Below are 13,824 nucleotides of genomic sequence, written 5' to 3' on the forward strand. Positions count from 1 at the left end.
TTTTTTGTACTCTCAAAAGCAGAAATGCCTGATTCTTTCTATTGGAGGAATTCTTTTTTGTAGATTAAAGATATGCAAATGTAAAATGCTGATGCATGTTGCCATATGCAAAAGTTTATTTTCCATTCAATGACATAAAACAGGAAAACATTCCTTGAATTCCCAAGCATTTGCTGAATTACTTTTAGACTTGTCTCTAACACCCATGAAAGGAGTTGCAAGTGTGGTCTGTCTAGACATAGGCAAAATTTACAAAGGGAATAATAATCCCTCCAAATCAAATCGCATCATGTTTGCAAGTGGTAAATTAGGAGTTCAGGAAAGGCAGAGCAACTTAAATCTGGGTATGCCACACTCTGGCTTCGAGAGTGTTTGAGGCTGGTCCATTGCCTATAAAATCCTTAAAGTAGCCCACGTGACCCTGCAGGCTGTGGCCCCCACCTCTTCTGCACATTCTCCTCCTAGTTCACTGGCCTGGTCTCTGCTCTCCACATGCACTGAAATCCTGCCCTTATTCATTTATTTGGCAGGCAGAGAGACAAGGCGAGAGAGAGGTCTTCCATCCACTGGTTCACTCCCTTAAATGCCCACAATGGCAGGGGCTGGACCAGGCTGAAGTCAGAAGCTTGGAACTCCATCCAGGCTTATCATATGGGTGGCAGGGCCCCAAGTACTTGGGCCATCTTCTGCTGCTTTCGTTGGCACATTAGCAAGGTGCTTGATCTGAAATACAGCAGCCAGGACTCCAATCAAAGCTGATATGTGGGATGCAGGCATTGCAGGTGGCAGCGTAACACATTGCTCCATAATGCTGGCCCCTCACATGTGACTTTAAAAATTTTTTAAATTTTTATTTGAAAGGCAGAGTTACAGAAAGAGAGGGAGAGACAGAAAAAGAGATCTTTCGTCTGATGATTCACTCCCCAGATGGCTGCAACAGCCAGAGCTGGGCCAGGCCAGAGCCAGGAGCCAGGAGCCAGGAGCCAGGAGCTTCTTCATCCAGGTCTCCCACAGGGGTGGCAAGGGTCCAAGAATTTGAGCCATCTTCCACTGATATTCTCAGGCCATTTGCAGGGAGCCGAATCAGAAGCAGAGCAGCTGGGACAGGAACCAGTGCCCATGTGGGATGCCAGTGTGGCAAGCAGCAGCTTTACCTGATACACCACAATGCAGGCCACATCATGGGACTTTTTAAGAGAGGTTTTGTTTTTTTTAAAGATTTTATTTATTTATTTGAGAAGTAGAGTTATAGACAGTGAGAGGGAGAGACAGAAAGAGAGGTCTTCCATCCGCTGGTTCACTCCCCAAAAGGCCGCAATGGCTGGAGCTGCGTCAATCCGAAGCCAGGAGCCAGGAGCTTCTTCTGGGTCTTCCATGCGGGTGCAGGGGCCCAAGAACTTGGGCTATCTTTTACTGCTATGCCAGACCACAGCAGAGAGCTGGATTGGAAGAGGAGCAGCTGGGACTAGAACCGGTGCTCATATGGGATGCCAGCGCTGCAGGTGGAGGATTAACCTACTGTGCCATGGCTTCGGCCCCAAGAGAGGTTTTCAATATTTCCTCTCCCTCCCCCTCCCCCCTCCCTCCCTTCCCCCTCCCCCTCCCCCTCTTTCTCTCTCTCTCTCTCTCTCTCTCTCTCTCACACACACACACAGAGAGAGAGAGAGAGAGAGAGACCCACTCAGCATCTAGGGACAAGGACTAAGTTCCTATACCTGAGTATATATAGCCTACCCTAAAGAAAGCTGGAGAATAAGGAGAGAATACACACAAACTGTTTTAAGAAAACATTCTAGGGGCCAGCTCTGTGGTCCAGCAGGTTAAAGCCACAGCCTGCATCCCGTAGGAGTGCCGGTTTGAGTCCTGACTGCTCCACTGCCAGTCCAGCTACCTGCTAGTGCACCTGGGAAAGCAACAGAAGATGGTCCAAGTGCTTGAACCCCTGTACCCATGGGGGAGACCCAGAAGAAGCTTCTGGCTCCTGGCTTCAGCCTGGCCCAGCCCTGGCCATTGTGGCCATTTGGGGAGTGAACCAGCAGACGAAAGATCTCTCTCTCTCTCTCTATCTCTCTCTCCCTCTCTCTCTCTCTCTTTCTCTCTCTCCCACCTTCTCTTTCTCTGTAACTCTGCCTTTCAAATAAATAAATAAATCTTTAAAAAAAAGAGTAAAAAACATTCCGTTCTTTTTCTCCATGGCACTTTTCACAATGGTACCATCTCATGTCTACCTCCTCCACCATCCCTAGAACTGTGTACTCTCACTGCCATGTGCAGGCTCCTAGCTCGGTATCTGGCCCCTGGTCAGTCTGTATTGACTATTGCCAGTCAATAACCTTAGAAATCACAAGTGGGGAAACAAGAAAACAAAACAGGAAAGACCAAAGAAGTTTGAATGATTTATAATTCAATTATAATTGAGGAAACGCAGAGGTTTTCTTTATTCTGTGCAAGTGTCATGAGATGATAAATTCTTAGGAGGAGCCCACGCTGGGGGACATGGGAGTCGTGCTCCTTGTCCAGCCCTCCTGTTTAAGTTGGTTGCCATCTTGGTTAGAGAGCCGTGGTTGGGACCACCGAGGACATTTGTGGAATCTCTTTTCACTTGGGTGAGGTTCTTGATGTCCCACCAGGAGGGGGTAGGGAGGAACTCTAGTTTTTCCCTTCCTGCAGGTTGATGGGAAACTTTGCCCCACCCCCGCCGCCCCCCTGCATTTTGGGCTGGCTTTGACTCAGTGATTCCGTCAGTTCACTCTGGCTTTGATAATGATCCCCGGGGGTGTGCTTCCCTGCTGCATTCTGAACAGTCCCCTCTTCTCCCATCAGCTATCAGAGCAACACCGCCTCTGCCGTCCTCGAGACAATTACCAACATTCAACCCAAAGAGAGTGGCGGTGGAGTGGGGGAGACGCGGGAAGCCATCGTGTACAGGCTCTCCGAGGACATGCTGAGCAAGCTGCCTCCGGATTACGTTCCCCACGAGGTAAGCCAGCGACGCCCTGCGCGGCCAGCCTCCGGGGCAGCTCCGGGTTCCCGTGGCTGCACACCCTCCTGGGGCAGCGCATCCCAGGCCCGCCCTCCCCTTGTCTGGTCTTCTTTTCCTTACTGTTTCCCAAGCATCAGCACAGTGTGATTTCCCCCTTTCTCTGCCCCTCTCCGCATTCCCTTCCTTCCCTACTTCCCTCCCATCCACCTTTTCCTGTGCTTTCTTGCACCTTTGGACTCCTCAGAGTGTCCTTGGGTACCCAGATGTCTTAACCTTCGAGGCCAGAAACCTCTCCCTGCTTCTCTGACCCCAGCCTGCTCTGGCCATGCTGCTGACTTACATTTTGTTTTCGTCTCTTCTCCACCGCCACACTTTTCATTCCCTTGGCCTCTTAGTCAGGTAATAGGAAAGCAAACCACTTAAATGACTCCATAGGCCAGAATGAATGGCAATTCTTTCCTATCTGTTGAACCTCCTAGGTGTTAGCTTGTCTACTAAATCAGCCTTTCTTAATTTTTTTTATCCCAAGATCCCTTTACAAAATGATTGGGGATGCTGGGTATTTGAGGCAGTGATTAAGGCACGGCTTGGGACCCTTACATGCCCTATCAGGGTATCTGGGTTCAAGTCCTGGCTCTGCTTCTGATTGCAGCTTCCTGCTAATTCACACTCTGGGCACTTGGGCACCTGTCACCCATGTGGGAGACTTAGATTTAGTTTTGGGGTCCTATCTTTGACATGGCCCAGCTCTAGCTGTTGTGGGCACTTGGAGAGTAAACCAACAGAAGATCTCTCTCTCTCTCTCTCTCTCTCTCTCTCTGTCTCTCTGCCTTTCAAGTAAAAATAAATAAATAGGAATTTTAAAATGGTTGAGTATCCCAAATGACTTTTGTTTATATCTGTTGATTTGATATTTAGTATATTATAAATTTAAACAGATATTTTAATTTAAAACATTTAAAAATAGTTATCAATTTATTTTTAAAACAGTAATAAACCTTTGACATATTAACATAAATGACATTTTTATTTCTAAAAGAAAAATACTTTTCAAGACAAAATATTCATTGAAAAGAATGGGATTGTTTTACATTTTTGCAGGTCTCTTTAGTGTCTGGCTTACTGAAGTCAGCTGTATTCTCATATCTGCTTCTGCATTCAGTCTGTTAGAATGTCACAGGTTGTGGTCTGTGATAACTAATGGAGCACCTAAAAGGAAACCTGTAGAAGTGAAATGGACACTTTGAGAAGCAATGGCTTGATCAGCCCTCGTCCTGACTGTCGAGGAACAGTTGTTTGGTTTTTTGTTTTTTTCTTAGTGGAGAATGGGACTGGGAATGGGAGAGAGGGAGGGAGTGGGGTGTGAGCGGGGGTGGGAGGGTGAGTATGATGGGAAGAATCACTGTATTCCTAAAGCTGTACTTATGAAATTTGTACTCATTAAATAAACAGTTTCTTTGGGGATAAAAAATGCTATCACAGGTTGTGTAGCCCCTGGAAAAGCTCATTCTATATTCCTGGGAGACTAAGAGCAAGAAGCCAGAGAGGGTCTTAGTGTTCCTCTGAGAAACAGTCAACCTTGTGGCCCATGCCTGCGAGCCTCCCGAGGTTCCAGACCACAGTGTGAGAAGCGCTGCTCTAAGTGCATTTTCCACTGCGGTAAAATATCTGAAATGCCCTGAAGGTTCTGTGAAGCGGCCCTCAACTCTGTCTTCATCTTGTCCACAAAAAAAAAAAAAAAAAAACAGGGTTACATCTTCTCGCCATCCCAGGCCTCCCCTCTCCTGCTCTCCAGCCTGGTGGTCAGAGCCTCACCCGAGTCCTGGGGACAGAGAGGCTGAGTCAAGTTTAGCTCTTCCACACAAAAGTCAGAGGCTGGTGCCCTCATGCAGGTGCAGCTGGCCCTGTGTCCACCCTGTTCTGCATCCCCAAGCCTCAGCTAGGAGCTCCCGCTACTGGACCACAAGCTGGCCCTGTGTCCATCCTGTTCTGCACCCCCAAGCCTCAGGTAGGAGCTCCAGCTACTGGACCATAAGCTGGCCCTGTGTCCACCCTGTTTTGCATCCCCAAGCCTCAGGTAGGAGCTCCAGCTAGTGGACCACAGGCCTCCCTCCTGCAGCTGGAACAGGGAGAGGTCATGTTTTGCGACCTGGGAGTTCTAGCTCCCCTGCTCCTTGCTTCTATAGGGGACCACAGAAATGCTGTACTTGGCTGGGTAAATGAAACGCTAGTCTAATCATGCATTAGTACATTTCAACACATTGCTCTGATTACCATGAAAAACAGTGAAGTGTCTGTTGTTGATTATGGGGTAGATTAACCTGTGTAGGAAATTTTGTTTGATTATGTTAGTAAACTCTGTCTCTCATCGCTGATGTAACCTATTCACCGCTTAAAACTTAAAAACATCAGAGAAAACAATTTTCTTTGATGCTTCTCTGTTGCTTCCTTTTAAAAACTTGTTCACAAGTTAATTCTTCCTCAAAGCTTCCATGTTGACCGGTTATATACCAATTTCTACTATTTTCAACCAGCAGTGTTGGTGATAGGGTGTCCTTTAATTAAGATGCTGAAAGTTGATAGGCGACCTGTTTACTCAGTTGATTTGAAACTGACTGAATAGAGTAGAACAGTTATCAGAGATGGTGTTTATCAATGCTTGTTTACCAGTCTGGAGTTTTCCAAGCACTACAGTAAGAATGGGGTTGCCATCAAATAGTAGCTGGTTGGTGTTTTTGAGCACTTGGTACATGCTGGGCTCTGCCCTAAGGGCCTGTCCACATTATGTCACTAAAGTCTTTAGGACAGTACCGATAGAAATCAGCCTAAGCAAGAGGACAAGAATTTGTACACAAAGTGACCCAAGTCTAGAACTTGCAATGTGCTGTTTGAACTGTGGGTGCCTCCAGCAATAAAAATGTGTCCTTGCCTCTGAAACAATTTTTTTAATTTATTTGACAGGTGGAGATATAGATAGTGAGAGAGAGAGAGAGAGAGAGAGAGATAAAGGTCTTCCTTCCAATGGTTCACCCCCCAAATGGCCGCTACGGCTGTCATTGTGCCGTTCCGAAGCGAGGAGCCAGGTGCTTCTTCCTGGTCTCCCATGCGGGTGCAGGAGCCCAAGCACCTGGGCCATCCTCCACTGCCCTCCCGGGCCACAGCAGAGAGCTGGACTGGAAGAGGAGCAACCGGGTCTAGAACCTGGTGCCCATATGGGATGCACCGCAGGCAGAGGATTAACCAAGGGAGCCAAAGTGCCGGCCCTCAATTTTCGTTTTTATTGTGTGCATAGGTAACAGGATCTTTGGTCAAGATGTTGAGGCCTGTGGCTGCATGTAGGAACAGTTATAGTAGGAGGAAAAAAATACATTTTATCTGAATAAAATACTATACTTCACACTATACTATACTATCTATGTGTCTACTTTCCATGGCTCATTGTGTGAGCTCTCCAGAAGACAGATGAGGCAGGATACCAGTCTTGAGAGAATTTAAAAAGCTAGCACCTGGAAGTGAGGTCAGACTTACTGCGGGTGACTGGAGCCCTGGGTTGCTATTACCAAAGGGAAGTGTTAAGACCTGTTGATAGTTTGAACTCCCCAGGCGTGGTCGGGGCCAATTCACTGAGAAGACCTTCGTTGTGGCAATAATCCAGCAGACACTGAGTGTCAGGGATGTCCCTAACTGCATTCCCATGAAGGAAGGAGTTTGTACTAAGAAGCATGTAAAACGTCTTCCTGTTCCAAAATTGCTTACTGTGCAGTGTCCTTTGTTTTATGCAAGAGATGCACTACTTAAAAAGTGGCAATAAAGTGAATTTTGTAAGTCAAAATATAATTATGCCATGGACTTCCATAGTAAAAATGAATCTACATTACTGAAGAAGAGGTTATGTGGTCCAAGAAACATAATGAAAGTCTATACAAGCCATAATATTATTAATAAAAGGACAATTTTAGGTTAGAACAATAATCCTACTCAAAATAAAATCAGTACTAAAATTACATTTTCTAGAGTCTAAGTTTCTCAGAAGCATGTCTCTCTCCCAAGTAAAGTTGTCTTTTAAAACTCTAGTGCTTAGAGGCACTTTGTGTGGGCCTGCTAGCAATCTAAGGTACCTGGGTCATTGATTGGACACTGTGGTCAATTCCAGGGCTTAATTTCCCACTCATGGGGTCGCCACAGTGTTTCCATAATTTCGCTTTTCCTTGTGGGTGAATTTCCACAGAGTAGTCATGCTTTAAAATAAAAATGCAGATTGCTCAGCCCCAGGAGGTTGAAGGGATTGGCAGAGAAATGAGAGCAAGGCAAAATTGTAGGCTGCAAAAATGTGGGCTGCAGAAATGTGGGCTGTGGATCCTAGGGTTCAAGGAGAGCACCTGTGGGTTGCGTGGTTTGTGTGGCTGGGTGAGGGACCTCCACTGGCATGTCTGGCTGTGATGTTGATATTGTTTGCTCCACCTGCTTGGGTCGTCCCATCAGCCTGTTCCCTTCCATGTCCCTGCTGCCTTGGAGTTCCTCATCCTTCATCTCTCTTTCAATGGAAATGACCCAGCTGCCACAAAACAGAGGTGTCCGTTGGGGAGAGGAAATCTCTGTGCCATGCTGGAGGCCAGTTCTGTAAAATGAGGATTGCCCAGATACCCCTGAAGCCATTTCTGACACCTGTCCCTCAGGTTGGCACAATGAGTGTGTTGGGAGGAGAGCCCTGCAGCTGCTGGCTTCCTGGGGACTCTGTACTGCCACATCACCCTATGTTCACCTCCACCCACGCATCTGCCCCCACCACCCCTCTTCTTTCTTTTCCTTAAAGATTTATTTATTTATTTGAAAGGCAGAATTACAGAGAGAAAGACAGACAGAGAGATCTTCCATTCACTGGTTTCACTCCCCAGATGGCTGCAATAGCCAGAGCTGGGCTGATCCAAAGCCAGGAGCCCGGAGCTTCCTCCAGGTCTTCCACATGGGTGCAGGGGCCAAAGCACTTGGGCAATCTTCCATTGCTTTCCCAAGCGTGTTAGCAGGGAGCTGGATCAGAAGTGGAGCAGCCAGGACTCAAACTGGCACCCATATGGGTTGCTGGTGCTGCAAGCAGTGGCTTTACCCACTAGGCCGCAGCACTGGCCCAATCCCTCTTCTAATGTCTCTTCCGTCTTGGCCCGCAAAAAGTTCAAAGCCCTTTCAGAGTCCCTGCTGGGCTGTGTAGTCAGTCTTTGCTTGGACACATGCCACTAAATTGATATGTTGATGTGTATTGGCTTATTTTCCAATAATTGTTATAATTTTTTCATTCCCACAAGCAGAGTCTTTATATTGATCTTTGCAGAATGCTCAGTAAGTGACACACCAAAGGGGCAAATGACACGTGCTTGCTGGCTCTCCCATGGAGTCAGACCCTTTCGTTGATTAGATTAGAAAAAGCTCTCTTTAGCCTGCATAGCCAAGGCCACAATGATCTTAGGAAACCAGAGTTAATCATGTTCACTGGTAACTGCTCTGTAAAGATTTTGGCTGTATTAACTTTCTGTGACATTTCTAATAACAACTCTGTGAGCATAATGAAAAACTATATTCCACTGTACTCTTATGAAAGGTAGATTGCAAAAGAATATTTAACTGACATTTAGTACTTAATCATTTGAAAGAGGAAAAAAGGTACAATTTTATTTCAGCTTTGTAAAGCACATTTCCAATTATCGACTAAGTACAATCAGTAGGAAATAAAAATCATTTTAGTTGAACAGTAGTTTTTGAAGCCCAGAAAATGGGGAATTTAATGGCAAGTTTGGTTCTGCAAGAGATATTTTAGAGTTCATTTGGGCTGGCAGAGATACATCCAGAGGAAGTAAAAGAACTTAGAATGGAGAGGTTACTGGAAGAGAAAGGACAGCCAATAAAAAAAAAAAAGTCTCTCTCTCTCTCTCTCTCTTTCTCTTTCTCTCTCTGCCTTTCAGATAAAGAAGTGTTTTTCAGAAGTCCCTTTGCTGTATTGTATGTTTTAGGTGAAAGCTCGTTTGATAAAGATGGGGCACCTAAACTCAATGAACATATTTCTTAGACAAGAAATCGACAGGATGCAAAAAGTCATCTCCATCCTTCGCAATAGCCTGAGTGACCTGAAATTGGCCATCGAAGGGACGATCATCATGAGCGAGGTGAGCTGTTGTGACCCCAGCAGTCCAGTTCTGCTTTTGTTGATGTTTCCGAGTCCCATATTTTACCCTCATCCACTTCAGAACCTGCGAGATGCACTGGACAACATGTACGACGCACGCATACCCCAGCTCTGGAAGAGAGTGTCCTGGGATTCGTCCACGCTGGGCTTCTGGTTTACGGAACTCTTGGAGAGAAACGCTCAGTTTTCTACTTGGATATTTGAGGGGAGGCCTAACGTGTTTTGGATGACTGGTTTCTTTAATCCCCAAGGTATGTGCTCATGGGAGAGGGACCCACGCGGAGTCCATGGCTAGTGGATGGCAGCTTTGCATGCTTGATGGAAACCGTATGGGGCAGCTGGCAAGTGTGGGAAGTAACCTCTCAGAGACTGTATTTGTTTTACCAATTCCATCTGAATGTGTCCTATCTTATTCCCTCAGTAATAGGGTGGCAGCTCCCTCCCCCTTTCTTTTCACCCACTTTTGCAAACCATCAGTCTGAGTTATGAAAAGAGGGGGGAAAAGATTTCTCTCAAAGTTTGGTATTTAAATGTTTGTTAAAATAGCAGCAATGAAGCATTGAAAGTTGCAGAAATTGTTTCCTAGAGTTGGGAAATTAGACCGTTTTGAAAAACTATCAGGTAGCAAAAAAAAAAAAAAAAAAAAAAAAAAGTGAGCTTTGAGTGTCTTCCCCCCTCCATTTTTTTTTTAATTTTTAAAATGTATTTTATTTATTTGAAAGGCAGAGAAACAGAGAGACAGAAAGATCTTCCATCTGCTGGTTCACTCTTTAAATTCCTTCAACAGCCATGGTTGGGCCAAGCTGAAGCTTGCAACTGCCAGGTCTCCCTTGTGGGTGGCAGGGACCCAAACCTGAGCCATCACCTGCTGCCTTCCAGGGTGCACATTAGCAGGAAGCTGGAGACAGGAGCATAGAGCGAAGACTCAAACTCAGGTGCTCCCAAGCACCCCCTTGACTGCTAGGACAAATGCCCACCACACACACAGATTTTGTTTTTGCCCTGAATGAGTGCTTTCTAATTCTGCTTCATGTATTGTTTCATTTTAGAAATGTTTCCTGAGAAAATTACTGGCTCAACATCATAGAATTCATAAGGTTCAGAAACACGATGCTTTTTTGTCTTATTATCATACGGACAGTTTTGTTTCAAATAATTCTTAGTCAAAATGAAGAGATGTTGGATTTCTTACAGTCCGGCACCTCATAGCTCCATCGGTAATACAATTTGAGAAATGTCCACACTTACATTTAGGTCATGCATCATCCCATTTAGTGTGAATTATTGCAGCCATATGGTTGAATCTCCAAGTATAATGCTGAATAAAGGGAGCCGTGGACCTGTGGTGTTAGAAGTCAGGATGGTGCCTACACTTAGGGAAAGGGTAGGGATTAGGACTTATGGGGCCTGGAATGTTCTGCCTGCTGACCCAGGTATTGGGTACAAGGCTATATTCTCTTGGTTAACATTCACAGAGCCATGTGCTTATGGTTTGTGTGGTTTTCTTTTATAAACAATACCTCCGTAAATACTATAATTTAAAAGCATACATTTAACTATACTCTGTGCAGTCTTTCACTTCATGAATTTTCAAATGCTTTAATTTCTTTTTTAAAGATTTATTTTATTTATTTGAAAAACAGAGTTACAGAGAGAAGCAGAGCCAGAGAGAGAGAGAGAAAGGTCTTCCATCTGCTGGTTCACTCCCTAAATGACAGCAACGGCTAGAGCTGAGCTGATCCGAAGCCAAGAGCCAGGACTTCTTCCAGGTCTCCCATGTGGGCACAAGGGCCCAAGGACTTGAGCCATCTTCTACTGCTTTCCCAGGCCATAGCAGAGAGCTGGATCGGAAGTGGAGCAGCCAGGTCTCGAACCAGTATGGGATGCCAGCACTACAGGCAGTGGCTTTAACCCACTGCGCCACAGCGCCAGCCCCCAATGCTTTAATTTCTTAATGGTGGTTTCTGCGAGCATATCAAATCATCCACAGTATACCACTATGTCAGAAGCCTGTAGATTTGTGAAAGGCAGCCCCTAAATGTCACTTCTCTGTTTTCCCCCATAATTTATATCAAAATTGGGGAGAAAAAAATTTTACTGTGGTTTTCAGATTTCACTGGCAAGTCTCTTTTCCTCCTTGTGAGTGCCCAACTTGAGTACATTGTCACCGGGTAATTCCTTGCTGGGGAGCCTGAAGACCGAGCATCCACCTTTTTATTAAAAAAAATTTTTTTTTGACAGGCAGAGTGGACAGTGAGAGAGAGAGACAGAGGGAAAGGTCTTCCTTTGCTGTTGGTTCACCCTCCAATGGCCGCCACGGCTGGTGCGCTGCGGCTGGCGCACCGCGCTGATCCAAAGCCAGGAGCCAGGTGCTTCTCCTGGTCTCCCATGGGGTGCGGGGCCCAAGCACCTGGGCCATCCTCCACTGCACTCCCGGGCCACAGCAGAGAGCTGGACTGGAAGAGGAGCAGCCGGGATAGAATCCGGCGCCCTGACCGGGACTAGAACCCGGAGTGCCAGCGCCGAAAGGCAGAGGATTAGCCTATTGAGCCGTGGCGCCGGCCACCGAACATCCACCTTAATAAGGGTTGCTTGGCCACCTTCCATTTGGCAACCGCTGGGCTAGAGCTTTCAGTAGAGACGTTTGAGGCCTGACTGCTGCCTGGAAGGAGCCCATGATCTTGTTGGGAGGAAAGAAGCAGCAGTAACCTTAACAGGACGTGACCAGTGCCCCACCTGAGAACCACCCGCCTCTGTAGGACAGGGTCCGGGCTTGGGGCTTGGGAAGAGCTCCACACGGAGGCAGTGAGGAAAGGTTGCAAAGGCTGGGCTACAAAAAGAGGGCATTCCAGGCAGAGGTCTGAGCCTACACAAGGTGTGTCCAGGGAGATGGGGGGTGGAGGGGCAGAGCTGAGGAAGCCTGGATGAGGAAGGTCTTCCAGTAGAGCTTACAGAGGCAATGGGGACTCATCAGAGAGCAGATGATAATCCCAGGAGGAGGAGGTGGAGGGTAGACTAGAACAATGAGACTCTTACCAGGTCCAAGGAGGAGACCTTGGGCTCTTCACCAGGTGCAGAGGAGGGAGTATATTTGATTGAGAAAGCCAGGAGAGGCAATGGTGTGGGCTGAAGACCAAGGAGCATTGAAGAGGGACAGGTGGGCAGAAAGGCAGGGAGTGCTGGCTGTGTCAGACAGCTTAGGACACCTGCAGGTGTAGAGATGCGCTGGCAGATGGCGTTCAGGACAGTTGCAAGGACCAGTGGTTTTAAAATCTAAGAGGTTGTTGAGTGTATTTTTGATATTGAGAAACCAAGGGTGTGGGTGGTTCATCCTCGGCTTCCCACAGACACAAATGACTAAGTCGTCTCACACATCACAACACACAGTTTCGTTCAGTGATTTTTTTTTTCCATTAAAAATGGAAAGCCAAGACACTGTAGCAAAAAGAATGTCCTACGTGAAGGATCTCTGTGAGAGAGACCCCAGTGGAAAGAAGGGGCCACCAAAGAAGGATGTACTTTTCTCTGAAGGGAGAAGAGAATTTCCACTTCGCTTATGGCCTTGGCTAAATACTGACAGAGATTGTGGATTCAAAAGGCTTCCATAGCCTAGGGAGCTCATGATAAGAGCCTCGGGTGATGACTAACATCATACATAAGAGTGGTAATTGTTAAATCAACAACAGGAGTCACTATGCACTTACTCCCTATGCAGGACCTCTGTTTTCAATGAATCGTATTATGAGAATTAACTGTAAAACTTGTTCTCAAACAGTTGTGTGTGTGTGCACGCACAAATTGTTGAAATATTTACCTAGTATAGAGTTAGTTTTCTGTGTATAAAGTTAATTGAAGATGAATCTTAATGGAGAATGGGAAAGGGAGGAGGTGGGGTGAGAGCGAGGGTAGGATGGTGGGGGTATGGTGGGAAGACTCACTATATTCCTAAAATTTAACTTATGAAATTTGTACTCATTAAATAAAAGGTTTCTTTGGGAGAAAAAAAAATGTACCTCAAATCGTGCAGTGTTAACACTTTGAACTAATCTCTGATTGTTAACGAGGTGATCTTTAATTGTTAGTATTTGAGTTAATATGAGCTAATCTTTTATTGTTATGAACAACTCTTTATTTGCTAATATTTGTTAAGAAATGTTACCAGAGGTGGGCGTTCGGCACAACAGCTAAGAAACTACTTGGGATGCCCACATTCTGTCTCAGAGTGCAAGGTCTCAAGTCCCCCCTCCCCTTGCAATTCCAGCTTCCTGCTGATGTGCACCCTGAGAGTGAGAGGCAGTGATGAGGTGTGGTTGCCATCCACATGGGAGACCTGGACTGAGTTCTCAGTTTCCAGATCGGTCCTGACCCCACCCTGGCTGTTGCAGGCACTTGGGGGAGTGGATGGGAGATCTCTGTCTTTTTCCCTATTCCTGCCTTTAAAATAAAATACAGAAATAAAAGTTTTAAAACATGTAAACACAGATGTAAAAACAAAAAGAAATGTTATCAACCAGAATAACACTGAAATACATACACATGCATGCCTGCATTTCAGCTGAATTTTCCTGACCTCACTGGTTAATAATGTCGATCCCTTCTCCTCATTTGTCTTCAAGTCAAATTTTGGTTCTTTCTCTTGTGACTCTCGCGTGACTTGAATGGCCCA

At 46.0% G+C, this 13,824-nt stretch overlaps 1 protein-coding gene across 2 annotated transcripts in view; it reads left to right on the plus strand.

Annotated features, from left to right (window-relative positions):
- The window catches only part of DNAH8 (dynein axonemal heavy chain 8), a 310,883-nt gene that overhangs the window by 281,234 nt on the left and 15,825 nt on the right, over positions 1 to 13,824 (plus strand). For both annotated transcript variants that reach the window (XM_062187476.1, XM_062187477.1), the window contains exons 85-87: positions 2,824 to 2,980; positions 8,986 to 9,138; positions 9,220 to 9,409. In XM_062187476.1, coding sequence (XP_062043460.1) covers positions 2,824 to 2,980; positions 8,986 to 9,138; positions 9,220 to 9,409 — 500 coding nt within the window. The remainder of the gene's footprint in view (positions 1 to 2,823; positions 2,981 to 8,985; positions 9,139 to 9,219; positions 9,410 to 13,824) is intronic.

The sequence above is a fragment of the Lepus europaeus genome, chromosome 3 (genome assembly GCF_033115175.1).
Source record: "Lepus europaeus isolate LE1 chromosome 3, mLepTim1.pri, whole genome shotgun sequence".
Taxonomy (NCBI): Eukaryota; Metazoa; Chordata; class Mammalia; order Lagomorpha; family Leporidae; genus Lepus; species Lepus europaeus.